Source organism: Montipora capricornis, chromosome 2 (assembly GCF_036669925.1).
Source record: "Montipora capricornis isolate CH-2021 chromosome 2, ASM3666992v2, whole genome shotgun sequence".
Taxonomy (NCBI): domain Eukaryota; kingdom Metazoa; phylum Cnidaria; class Anthozoa; order Scleractinia; family Acroporidae; genus Montipora; species Montipora capricornis.
In genome coordinates this window covers 49,049,509-49,062,008 of record NC_090884.1, presented here as the reverse complement: position 1 = coordinate 49,062,008, position 12,500 = coordinate 49,049,509, and the positions used below count along the sequence as shown (strand labels likewise).

Genomic DNA, 12,500 nt, shown 5'->3' with positions numbered 1-12,500 from the left:
CCGTGTTTTAGAAAATATTTCAAATTGATTTATTGTGCCTCTGGACTATTTTGACTCGTCACTCAAAATTAATTTAAAGTAATTTGAGATATTTGTCGTCATTAAAACCTTTATGACGAAGTCGGCCCAACAAATGTGTCGAGATTAACACCTCTCTCTCCTTTGTCTCTCGCTCTGCATTATAGTGTGAGTCTTGTTACAACTCCCACTGAGATTTAGGTAATTCAGTTTTTTTTTAACCTAAACAGCGGGGACCCACATTCCTGACCCAAGTTAAGCTCTTAGTAATATTCGTACTGAAAAGCCCCCTTGGGAAGTGCTCATAAAATTTGTATTGTCTTCTTCGGGTGAAGACTAGCAGTAAGCGGTCAGAACCTTCGCGATCTACAAGCTAAGTGACTACATCGTTAGACAAACGATATTTAGGTACCATCACAATGCAGAGGTAATGGGTTCGAACCTCGTTGGAGGCACTTGAATTTTTCAGGTGTCTATCAGAGACAATTACTTACATTTTCCAGAGAAGTGCGATATCGTTTATCTCTTTCGATAACGACCAACAATCACCTGCGATACGATGATGCTCTTTGATCCCGGAGGTTGATTCAACTGAAATCCTTCAGACCTCGAATAAAACTGTTCTGAGCCATGTATTGTCATTCAAATGAAACTCTTGAGAATTTTGCCCAGAAATGTCTTTGCCCACTTTCACGGGAGAAAACGGCCGATTAAGGACGGTGCCTACTATTGCTATTGCGCATACGTTCTGCGCATCTCGAGATACTCGGATTTCCTATCACCAATGCTCACTAATACAGGGATATTTTTGCGCAGTTTAAAACTATCCGGAGAAAGTTAGCAAGTACTCTTGGTATCCAAAAAGAAAACTGGGGGTAACCAATGCATTTTTGAGAGGTATTTAAGCTTCAATTTGAGAAAGAGCGCCATACATTGCTTTGCCCCAATTTTCTTTTTGAATTTCAATAACACTTGTTAAGGTCTACATTTCCTGCCTAATCACACACCGAGGCAAAAATATCTTTAATTAGTAGACACCGTCCTTAAAATGATGCCACAACAGACGTTTTTCAAAAGCAGCTGTTTGTACGAAATGGACACACAAAATGTATGGAAACGGAACGGGGGATTGAAGAATGGGAACAGGGAATCTCAAAAATAGGGAATCTCTAAAAGGGGGAATCTCTAAAAGGGGGAGATAGAAGTGAAGATTAACTGCTGCATTTACCCAAAGCTAAAGATAAACGCTAACCTTTACCCTTACCTTATTGTTGAAAATAGGTAGCAAATGCTTAGACTTAAAAGAACACTTTGTGTTGGATGTCAAAATTGGGCGTGCATCTAATTAGGGTCAAACCTGGACATAAGTGGGAAATGAATGGCTTTCAGGTTGCGCTGCGTCAAAACTTTAGGGAATCTAATATCAGCAGCTGGCAACTTCTTACTGCGATCGCAAGCCTCACGTACAGTATATTTATTTAATAATATATGTACCCATAAAACGACACAGCATCCTTTAACGTTTCAAGTGAAATCCTTCAGACCTCGAATAAAACTGTTCTGAGCTATGTGTTGTCATTCAAAAGAAACTCTCGAGAATTTGCGGACCCGTACAGATGAACATCCATGACTTTCGTCTCGTTTCAGCCCGGGCTGAGGTAGGGCAACAATTATTTAATTGGCTGTCTGCACATATGAATTGTGGGAAAACGTGATGGTATTTACTTTTCTCACACGCATGCAAAAAATTGCAATGTTCGTGACAATTGGGATCGATTGATGTCACAGAAGCCTCGTGTTATATAGTTAGCTTATCGAGTCATTTCCTTAATACCTTTAATTTTGTGGTACTACTTTGCTGGATACTTCACCGTTCACTCGCACACATAGGGAAAACCTGAGCAGTGGATGACGAAAAACCAACTAAAGTAATGCTAAATTATCCCAAAGATGTTCGAGATGGCGGGAAAACCATGCAAAATATATTTTCGCGACAGGCAATATATATATATTTTTTTTTCTCAGCAGAGTTGATGTTTAGTCAGCAAGGTTGAATTTAAGTTTCCCTTGGCTTTTAATTTGCCAGTAAAAGGAAAAAGCTTGACGGATTCGCTGGTTTGCCGAAGTTTCCGCAGAAAATGTTATTGTGAAAAAGCTTTTAAGTACAGCTCAGGACTCAGTACGGCAACGTTCATCAAGGAGGGGAAGATTTTAGTAGCCGACACTTCTGTGTGAATTGTACCAGTGGTTCAACAATTGCACTCTTAAAATGGATGCCTGTCATTAAAAACAACAGATCAAATCTCTCTAAATTTTCCCTGTCTCGTAGATTCACCCTTTTAGAGATCAGTTCCCTAATTTAGTAATTCCCCCTCTTAGAGATTCCCAATTTTAGAGATTCCCCGTTCCGGCATCTCCCATTCATCACTTTCGAGAGCCGTACAGAAATTGATATTCCACGCAAAAACCGGTATAAATTCTATGCGTATTCAACATGTTTAATCAACAATATGTTTTTAGCTAGGGTATGTTGACAAGAGAAACCTACTTTTAGTAAAGGACTTTTTAAATATTTATCAGTCTGTAGATACATCTGCATGAAAAACCACAAACATTTCGTCTCTTTTCCAACCCTGAATTCTCCTCTATTATCTCCACATTTTCTATATTTGTCATCTCTTTATTCCATTCTTGAAACCTATTTTCCCTAAAAGGAGCTCAATTAAAATTAATGGGGACTACCAAATACAGTGGAACTTATCTTTTTTGGAATATTTGAAGCGGTGGCTGTTTCATTTATATCACTGAGTTAGGTTTAAGTGAAGAGCCACTAATTCAACTTGGTAACAGACAAACTGAAAGAAACGAATTCAATGGAAGCCATAAAAAACAAATGCTCGTCCGCCCAGGATTTATAGGTAAATTCAGATACTGTAGTTATCTTTACGAATACTGGAGTTTAACTTGAAGACTTCGTGACGTTCATAGCCCAATTTCGATATATTAAAATTCAGCTCTAAACAAAAGGCATCATCTCGAGGCTCTGAAGAATAAACTCATACAAATCCTTATATTTATTCCCCAGAGCCTCGAGATGATGCCTTTTGTTTAGGACTGAATTTTACGATATCGAAATTGGTCTATTGTCCGAGTGGTGTTGAGAGCAAGGAAAAAGTTTGTGATGCTTATCAAAAATCGCTGGGCATCTGATTTCCATGAATTTGTAATAAATTATCATTGAGAGCCCTCACTCCAAAACGCCCCAGGGGGCCAATGGAGTGGGAGCCATGGCAACACGCTGGCCATCGCTGCAGGGAGGTGGGAAGGTCGAAGGGGCCTGACGGTCGTTTAATTTAAAACCAAAGAGAGGAATAAACTGGATGAAATGAACCCAATTAGACCAAGATGGTAATAAATTATGCACATATGGCTCTCCCATAGTTTCCATAAATGCAAGGAAATAACGAACTTAAACTGAGTAAGTGAATAAAGTACATTTGTACATGACGGCCTCCAGTGAGAATACTAGAAAAAATACACCCTTTTCCAAAATGGTCGCCATTTAAATATTTTTTTGTTTTTGTTCAATTTAACCCTTGATGTCTCGTTTTTAAGCTTGAAATTCAAAAGAATATTTTGCTTTGAACGAGGCATCAGGGGCTAATTTGAATAAAAACAAAAGAATATCTAAATGGCGGCCATTATGGAAAAAGGTGTATAAAAGCGAAACGAAATGATAAGGCACACTTATGCACCCATCGTTCAGAGACTACAACATCCTCCTGGGCATTTGCCAAGCTTTTGAGGAAATAATCAATTGTGGAAACCAAAATCTATCTTTTAAATGTCCCGTGTCAACTTGGAGAGAGCTGGGAAATTTGACATGTAAAGTCTGGCACTTCGGTCCCCTTTAAAAATCACATTCTACTCAGGCAAAGTACAAATTCTTAACTTTTTGGACAGGAAAAGTATTCGAATGCATCCCGCGGGGATGTTGAAGTTTCGATCAGCTTGGCACTATACATTACATTTAAACTTCTTGGGCGCAAATTTGAGCTTTCATTTTATATTCAATATACATTATCTTTTGTTTTGTCACAGCTCTGTGTAAGTTGTGGTAAAGACTGAACCACAATGTTGATACAGTGAACCCTATGTAGAAGTTAATATATATTTTGAATACATACGAGCATTGGTAACAACTGAATGTTATAGTCGCCTCTAAAGATGTTATCAGACTCTTTGTGTTTCAAAGAAGATTTTTGGTTGTGAAGGGTGCGAAAAATACGAATAAAGTAGTTGTGTGCCAGATTGTCAATAAAAAACTTCATCATGCACCACGCTCTAGGGCCAAAGACTGGGTATAATGCATGGGTTCCTTTAATTGGCTCGAAGCAAATTCGCCACGGATGTGAGATGAGGGATTCTTTTTACACAAAATCAAGAGCTCTTCACTTTTATGAACCGTTGACTACCTTGACACTGAAGGCGGGGTTTTATTTCGAGATTCGCAACTATTTCCACTGCATCACAAAAATAAACTTCGACAAATGCGGTTTATGTTCAACTCGAGAGCGTTTGTTAGATTTGGCTAAATGTAACTACTTATTCACAAAGTAGACTGTGTGTTTCTCGGTAAGCTGTCTCGTTTTGCGTTTACGAATTGAAGACGAATCTGCCTGTCTTGTAGATCTGGAAGTTCTTAGTGATAAATGGTCTTTGTAAGAGTGGAACGCCCGCGAGGACCTTTCGCCACAGCACGAGACCTCAGCGATTGCATTAGCGCCGACATGGTGGCCTTAAATCTGCTGTTACGAAAGGCGAAAAGGAATGGATTGAGCGCGGAATTAAGGTAGCCGAACATCAGAAACAAGACGACAACTTCATGCGGGATTTCGCACTGTGAGCCACAAAGATTGGAGATGACACTGATAAAACTGAATGGTATCCAACAGGAAAAAAAGGCCACCACGAATATAGAGATTGTCTTAGCTGCTCGGATATTCCTTGAATAAACCTTTTTTTCTTCAGTAGAGCGAAGTTTTGGAATTCGTGAGGCGTCTCCGTAAAAGATATTTTGCTGGCTGTGGGCAATCAAGTAAATCTTGATGTAAATACCACAGGTAATCAAAAGAGGAAGTATGAAGTTGATCACAGAACTGAGTGTGGTATAGGTCTTTGTGAAAGGAAAGTAGCACACACCCTGAAACACGAACTTATCATGCGTTCGCCAGCCCATGATGGGAAGTAAGGCGACGAGAGAGCTGTAAATCCAAATTACCACGCTAACAATCAAGGCTTTCTTCCTGGTCATAAATCTGCATCGTCGAAAACGATTGAGAGGATCACTGAGGCTCTTGTAACGGTCAACGCTGACGGCCAAAAGGGTCAAGATCGATGTGGGCACAGTGATGAGGTACATTGTGATCCAGGCCTCGCACATTTCTTCGCTATGTCTCCAAACCCCTAGAAGAATAATAGACTCTATGTCGAAAGGCACCACGAGGGACACGGTGAGAAGATCCGCGAAGGCCAAGGAGAAAATGAAGGTGTTTGTGGGATTACTTCGAAGGCTTCTGTTTACGATTATTGTGCAACAAACTATGAAGTTTCCAACAAAAGCTATGAGCGCAATTAACATGTGACAGACCGCCACAGAGTACTGGAAGGATGGACTAAAATCCAAAAAGGTTCCTGATGTGTTGGCAGCGGGCTTGATTTCGCCAGTATTGTTATTCATAGTCGGTAATTCTTGTTTTTGCTCGTTATTTCTAGCTGACTTAATTCCACGTACTTTCACTCAGAATGCCTCTCGCGTAAACATGACGTTTCAGTATCTACTCATCGTGCAATTTTCTGGTACTTATTTGACCAATATGGTGCCAAATCGGCGATGAGTGAAGGGCGGGGGGTTCACATTTCGCTTGTTCCTTGTAAATGTCGTTTATCTCAGTTGCGAGGACGAAAGCCACTGTGTTGAATGTGCTGCGGCTTCTGTAAACTACCTCTATTAAGCTGAAAGTGATAAATAAAAAAATCAAAATTAACAGTGCATGTGAAATTTTGTAACTTTGCCGGTACAACTCGAAAGTATGGTGGGGAAAAGAAAGATTTGTTTGTCGTTTGTGTACTCGGAATTATACCTTCCCGTGTAAAATCAGTCGTCAATTCAGACTGCCAGCCCTTTCGGAATTGTCATTAATGAATAATTATTTTATGCTTCTGAAAAGTACCTTTTTTGAGCTGTCATGAATTTAGAAAAATACTCTTAGCCTATTATTAGCATGATAAATGCCTCTTCTGAGGAGTGTTATTATCAGCTACCATATTTAAGTCTACAAAGTAACGTTACAGAAAGTAATTTAACATTACTCATGGTAAACTCGATTCATTACAGAACAAATATGGTCAAGAAGAACTTTATTTTTGGGCTAATAGTAGGTTAAGGGGCCGAGGGCCGGATGCTTGAAGCACCATTTTATATTAAAAAAACTGTTACTGTGTCTCCTTTTTGGTCACTAAGGCTTCAAGGCAGACATTTGTTTCTCTCAGAACATTTGTTCTATCAAGAACAGGAAACACTTTTTTTAAATTTCTCCTCAAGGACGTTGTTAGAGCAAACACGTTTGATGTCCTAACAGTAAGTGAGACTTGGCTAGACAGTTCTGTCTCTAATTTTGAGATTGAAATTCCAGGCTATAGCATATTTAGCCTTGATCGTTTGGACAAAGTTGGAGGAAGCATGTGTGCGTTTGTGAAGCATAATCTCAAGGTCGAATTACGAACTGTCAATATGACGATGCCCTAATTCAATCTGGCATCACTGCCCTTTCCCAGAGAAGGGAGGAAGCTTGCACAAATTTTATCAAGCGTGACTGCCTGTCGTCTCCTGTACTCAAGCCATTAATTCCTTGTGTGTCAATTGACAAGCCATACTGCCTCCGTTCAGGCGAACGTGTTCCGGTGCGCTTTGTCCCTAAGACCTTGCGGTTCGCAGATTTCAGCTGCACCTTTAAGTATCAAGATCAGTTGTAAACCTCTTCTCTGTTATTTTTTCTCTGTTATTTAGTGCTTTTAATCATATTTATATTATTATCTATTTGACTGTCTTTGCATTGTAGTCACTATTGTTTTTTGTTATTGTCACTAACCATCCTTGTAAATCAGCCTTTAGGCTGCGAGAGGGATATCAATAAACTATTATTATTATTATTATTTACTGAGCGAGTTGTCATTTATTGGAGAATCTCGCCTTCACCAGCTATGGCTTAAAAGTACAGGCAGGCAACTGTAAGTCATTTCTGATATGTACGGTTTACAGGAGTCTTACAGGCCTCCGTTAACGTCTAAAGACGCTTTGATGCAGAGCTTAGTGATGCAGTTATCTCTGCCACGGCACTAAATAAACCTATTTACATCCTGGGCGACCTGAACTGCAACCTTTTAAAGTCGTCTGACCCTGCATCTCAACCTCTTCTGAACATGATTTTTGCACTTCACTCAATTGAACTCAAATGATAGTTGAACCGACAAGGGTCACTGATTAAGAGCTGCAAAGGTCATGCCAGTATCCATTAGCGAGCATGACCTAGTCTATGCCATTCTCAAACTTAAGCGACAACGTCCTGAGCCAACATTTCTTGCGACTAAGAGTTTCAAGAAGAAAATGCACCTGTGAGAACAATCAAAGTGCCTGAGTGCCTGAGTGAAGATTACACTCCTTTAGCCGACGACATCTTTGTGCCCTGTGACGATGACGAGCCCATATCAGTATCAGTGGACCAAGTTGCAACAAAACTCAAGCAGATAAGTGTGTCTCGAGCCGGTGGCCCCGACAATTTACCAAATTGGGTGCTCAAAACGTACTCGGATATTCTTGCCCCGGCTTTAACGGAAGTCCTGAATCAGTCCTTTGAAGAATCCAAGGTTCCACGGGTCTGGAAGTTGGTTGATGTTCCTCCTTTGCCTAAGGGGAAATCTATTGAGGATTTTAATAAAGATTTGAGACCGATATCTCTCACATCAATGCTTTCTAAAGTCGCTGAAGGCTTCGTTATTGAGAAAGACCTTAAGCCTATTTTATTGAAGTGTATCGACCCTAACCAGTACGGCTTTATTCCAAATTCCTGCACAACTTTCGCACTCATTTCAATGCTACATCATTGGCTGAAAGCTACGGACGGGTCAGGTTCTCATGTCAGGGTGGCTCTTCTTGATTATAAGAAGGCGTTCGACCTTGTAGATCACAATTTGCTTATCTCCAAACTTTACAGCGTCGGTGTTAAGCCTACTGTTGTTAATTGGATTTGTGACTTTTTGCGAAACAGATCTCAGCGCGTCAAACTTGATTCCAGCTGCTTCTCGGAATTTGTCAATGTTCCGGCTGGCATTCCACAGGGCTCAAAAATTGGTCCATGGCTTTTTCTTGCCATGATAAATGACCTTAGTACTACCAGTGCTCTGTGGAAGTTTGCCGATGATACCACACTTGCCGAAGTTATACCTAAGTCAAGTACAAGTACCCTGCAAAATACAGTGGATGGGGTGCTCAAATGGACGGATGAAAATGTATTCCGCCTAAATCCAACTAAGTGTAAGGAGATGCAAATAGACTTCTGTAAGAAACGTGGTGCCTCTACTCCCCTTGAATCTGAAGGCAAGCAGTTCGAAGTTGTCAAATCGGCTAAAATCCTAGGCTTAACTGTTAGAGACGATCTGAAATGGAATGATCATATTGACAATGTCACCGTAAAGGCATCACAAAGAGTTTATCTTTTAAAACAACTTAAGCGCGCAGATATTGACCGTATATCTCTGCTTCAATTTTATTGTGCTTGCATAAGATCAGTACTAGAGTATGCCTGTCAGTCATTTCACTCAAGTTTGCCTGCGTACTTGTCGGATCAATTGGAAAGGATCCAAAAAAGGTCGTTAAGGATAATATATCCAGACCTTAACTATAGTGAGGCGCTAACTAAATCTAGCATGACCACTTTTCATGATAGACGGGAGCTTTTATGCCGCAAACTGTTTATGGAAATAGTCGATAATAAGGGGCACAAACTCCATCACCTTCTCCCGCCGCTTAATGCCATAACCTACAGAACTAGGAAGAGCAGAAAATTTAGAGTTCCACTTTGTAAGACAAAGAGATTTTCAAGTTCGTTTACAATGCATTACGCCTCTCAGTTGTTGAGATCTTAATATAACCTTTAGCGACGTATTATTCTACGTTCATACTTTTATACTTTTAATAACTCTGAGATGTGTAAGCTTTCGTAAAAAAGTTTAAGTTTAGGATATTATATTACATTGTATTTTACATGTTATTAACTTATTGTAAATAGTTTTTAAAAGTAATTCAGTCTTTTGACTGCGATTTGTATTTTAACAAGACGCTTTTTTAAAGCGTTTACTCGGAATACCAAGTGGCGCAGAAGTAGGGTGGTACATTTTGATCGAGGTAGTTTTTGTCACTACTGTGCATGGCGCGTAGTCACTATTGCCATCGTGTTAGTTTTTCCGAAAATGAGTATGTAACAATAGAATACACTTTGAAGCCAATCCGCATACGAAGAGTACCAAAGTTCGGACTCTGCAAACAGTACGATGAATTGCCGATAGTTCGCGTGGACGAACGAAATGTTTGGGTGCCCCGTGTTTGCAGATGATAATCTGTGAAGAATACGGTTCTGAGGTGAGGCTTTAATTCTTACAACAGTTACTTGAATGTAGCTTTCGTATTTTGTTTCTAACCGACCAATTGAGCCTGTTTACGCGTTTAATGAAGCCGCCGTTTTCGAGATAAACAAAGCTTTGCGGTAGCACGTAATTGTCAAACTATAGATGGTTTCACAGTGAGAAATTAGCAAGGTCTTCTGAATTGTCATCTATAGGAGGTTGAAGATACCCGAAAAATAGATCTTCTTCCAAGTTTCCAGTTCCATGACGTCTTTCGTTTCGAAAATACAGTATTTCGAATTTCCTAATTGTCACCTTACGTAGCTTATCATGGTGACACCATGATATCAAGCTACAGTGGAACCCCGTTAATACGGTCATCAACGGGCCCAAAAAAATTTGGCCGTATTACCGGGGGTAGGGTGAAATTCATGACTAAAGGGACTTAATGACAAATATCACATTTGCACTAGTCTTCCAGAAAAACTTTTCTCTTTAATAAACAACAGGAATGTACGTACAGTAAATGTATAAAATACTTGAAACTTCGCACAGTAGGTAAAACGCTTAAAATTGTTAAGTGTACTGTACGTTCTGAGCCTAAAATCAAAACAAGAACAGGGACTATGCTTCTAAAAAACGGAAGCCGCCGTAATTACCTAACCGAAAGACTTAAGTATCAATCGTGTTTTTGATGAAAGCACAGTCGACTTAATCCCTTCGCGATTTGCCTTACTGGATTTTACAGTAGTGTCAAGATCATGTTTGTAATAAAAACAGGGAGGAGTGTTGCTGACAGTACTTTGTAAAGTAAATCGGCTGCTCTATTACAGCGGTAACTAACGAAGGTCAGTCAATGAAATTAACATGTCACAGGCGTTTGGCGGGAGTGGCCGAGTTAACGGGATGAAATTATAGAGGACTCTACTGTTTGGGATTTAAAATTGTGGCCGTTGGCCATATAACAGGTGACCGCATTAACGAGGGTTTTCTATAAGAGAATGTATGGCCGTTAGGTGGGCTTCCACTGTATTTGATTGAAAATAAATATCTATCCCTCTTAATCTAAGCAGTTTGAGCCTTTCAAGTACTAGTACATTAGGAGATGTGTTCATACTTTTTATCTCATGAGCGAAAAGTAAGCGCTTTCAAGGCAAAGTAAAGTCCACTTTGATCCACCTACACAAGTAAAAGTTGTGTGATTTCAACGCTTCGACAAAGAGCTCAGAAACGATGTACCGCACAGATCTGAGAATTGGAGGTGGTGTCTAAATGTGTTTCCCGCAACATTCCAAGTTATTGGCCTTTTTCATCGAACGTTTCGAATTTATTTTTTTGTTGCGTGACAGTGAAAATGATCTATCGCACGTAAATTTTTCAATGGTCGAAAAACTATCGATATGGAAGCTGTGGTGAATCAATTCCCACAATTCAGCCACCCCTGTTCACATGACAGAATATTCTACTTCTTTTGCCCTTGCACATCTCTGGAGTAGTCACATGCGCCTCTCGAGCGCCTATGTTTTAATTTGCCAAGTACGAAACAAAACAAGTTAATGTTTTTGCAGCCAGTTGCTCATTAATAACAACGCAGATAATGTACCGGTGAAAATCGCTTAATGTTTACAATTGCAAATAAATTCAACAGGTGACATAGCTATAGGGGTAGTATGTCTTGGAACTGGTTGTTGGAACGGAAATTACGTGGGCGTTATGTCTATCTTTGCGGGATCTAGTATGTAGTGTGACATCAGATAAACTGGTTTCAATTGTAATTAATACGGGTAAGTGAAAAACGGTATTCATCTGCCACGATCTGCGAAGGTTCCAAATTAAGAGTGTTGTGAATAACGGGGTCGGTGACCTCCATCTATAGGTAACTAACATGAAGATCAAGAAACTAACAATAAAAATCGGTGGATGATGTTCGTACAAAGAACAGCTGAGGCAGAAAGACTAAGAAATCTCGGCCATTTATAACATACCGCTGCTGGAAGTTCTGTACTGGCGATTTAGTCATGTTGTCAACTGGCAGGATTATAGTAAATATCTTATTTATAACATTTCTAGACGGCTGAATCTAGCATATTCACGTTTAGCTGCATTGCATTGCGTCATTTGCTATATCGTGGAACATGGGCTTTGAATCAGCAAACGAAATTAACGAGTCACGCTGAAGCCCCAAAGTAGAACCCATCATTTAGTTGCTCCACTGCACGTTAAAAATTCCGATTTTTATCTAATTCTGTTAGACTTGAGCTGTTTCAAGTCTCTCGCTATCTGAAATCTACTCCTTCGCGATTGGGGTTATTTTTTGCTGCAGTTGTTTTGCCACGGAGGGAGGTCAAATGTATTGCTCGGAGGGGTGTAGTACATTGCTTTTAGCCAATGAAATCACCGCCTCCTAATTCTATTGTCCATTTGCTGCACAGAAAACTAAATTCTTCCCAGAATATAACTCGGATACCTTTCAGGTATTCCGAGTAATAAACGCTTTATCTATCTATCTATCACTTCACTCAATTGAACTCAAATGATAGTTGAACCGACAAGGGTCACTGATTAAGAGCTGCAAAGGTCATTCCAGTATCCATTAGCGACCATGACCTTGTCTATGCCATTCTCAAACTTAAGCGACAGCGTCCTGAGCCAACATTTCTTACGACTAAGAGTTTCAAGAAGAAAATGCACCTGTTAGAACAATCAAAGTGCCTAGCCGACTAAACCCGTACGTTACGGACGAATTTAGACAGCTTACGAAAGTAAGGGACTTTTGACGGACTTTAGCGAGAAGAACGGGG

At 39.9% G+C, this 12,500-nt stretch overlaps 1 protein-coding gene across 1 annotated transcript; it reads right to left on the bottom strand.

The window, feature by feature from the left end:
• Positions 1 to 4,720: 4,720 nt before the first annotated feature.
• LOC138037439 (octopamine receptor beta-1R-like) lies at positions 4,721 to 5,794 on the bottom strand. Its single transcript, XM_068883363.1, has one exon. It carries the CDS (start codon positions 5,756 to 5,758, stop codon positions 4,721 to 4,723), a length of 1,038 nt encoding a protein of 345 aa, XP_068739464.1. The 5' UTR covers positions 5,759 to 5,794.
• Between the last annotated feature and the right edge of the window lie 6,706 nt (positions 5,795 to 12,500).

Excerpts from the sequence above, each read along its gene's own strand:
- LOC138037439 (XM_068883363.1), bottom strand. The coding sequence starts at position 5,758 with ATGAATAACAATACTGGCGAAATCAAGCCCGCTGCCAACACATCAGGA.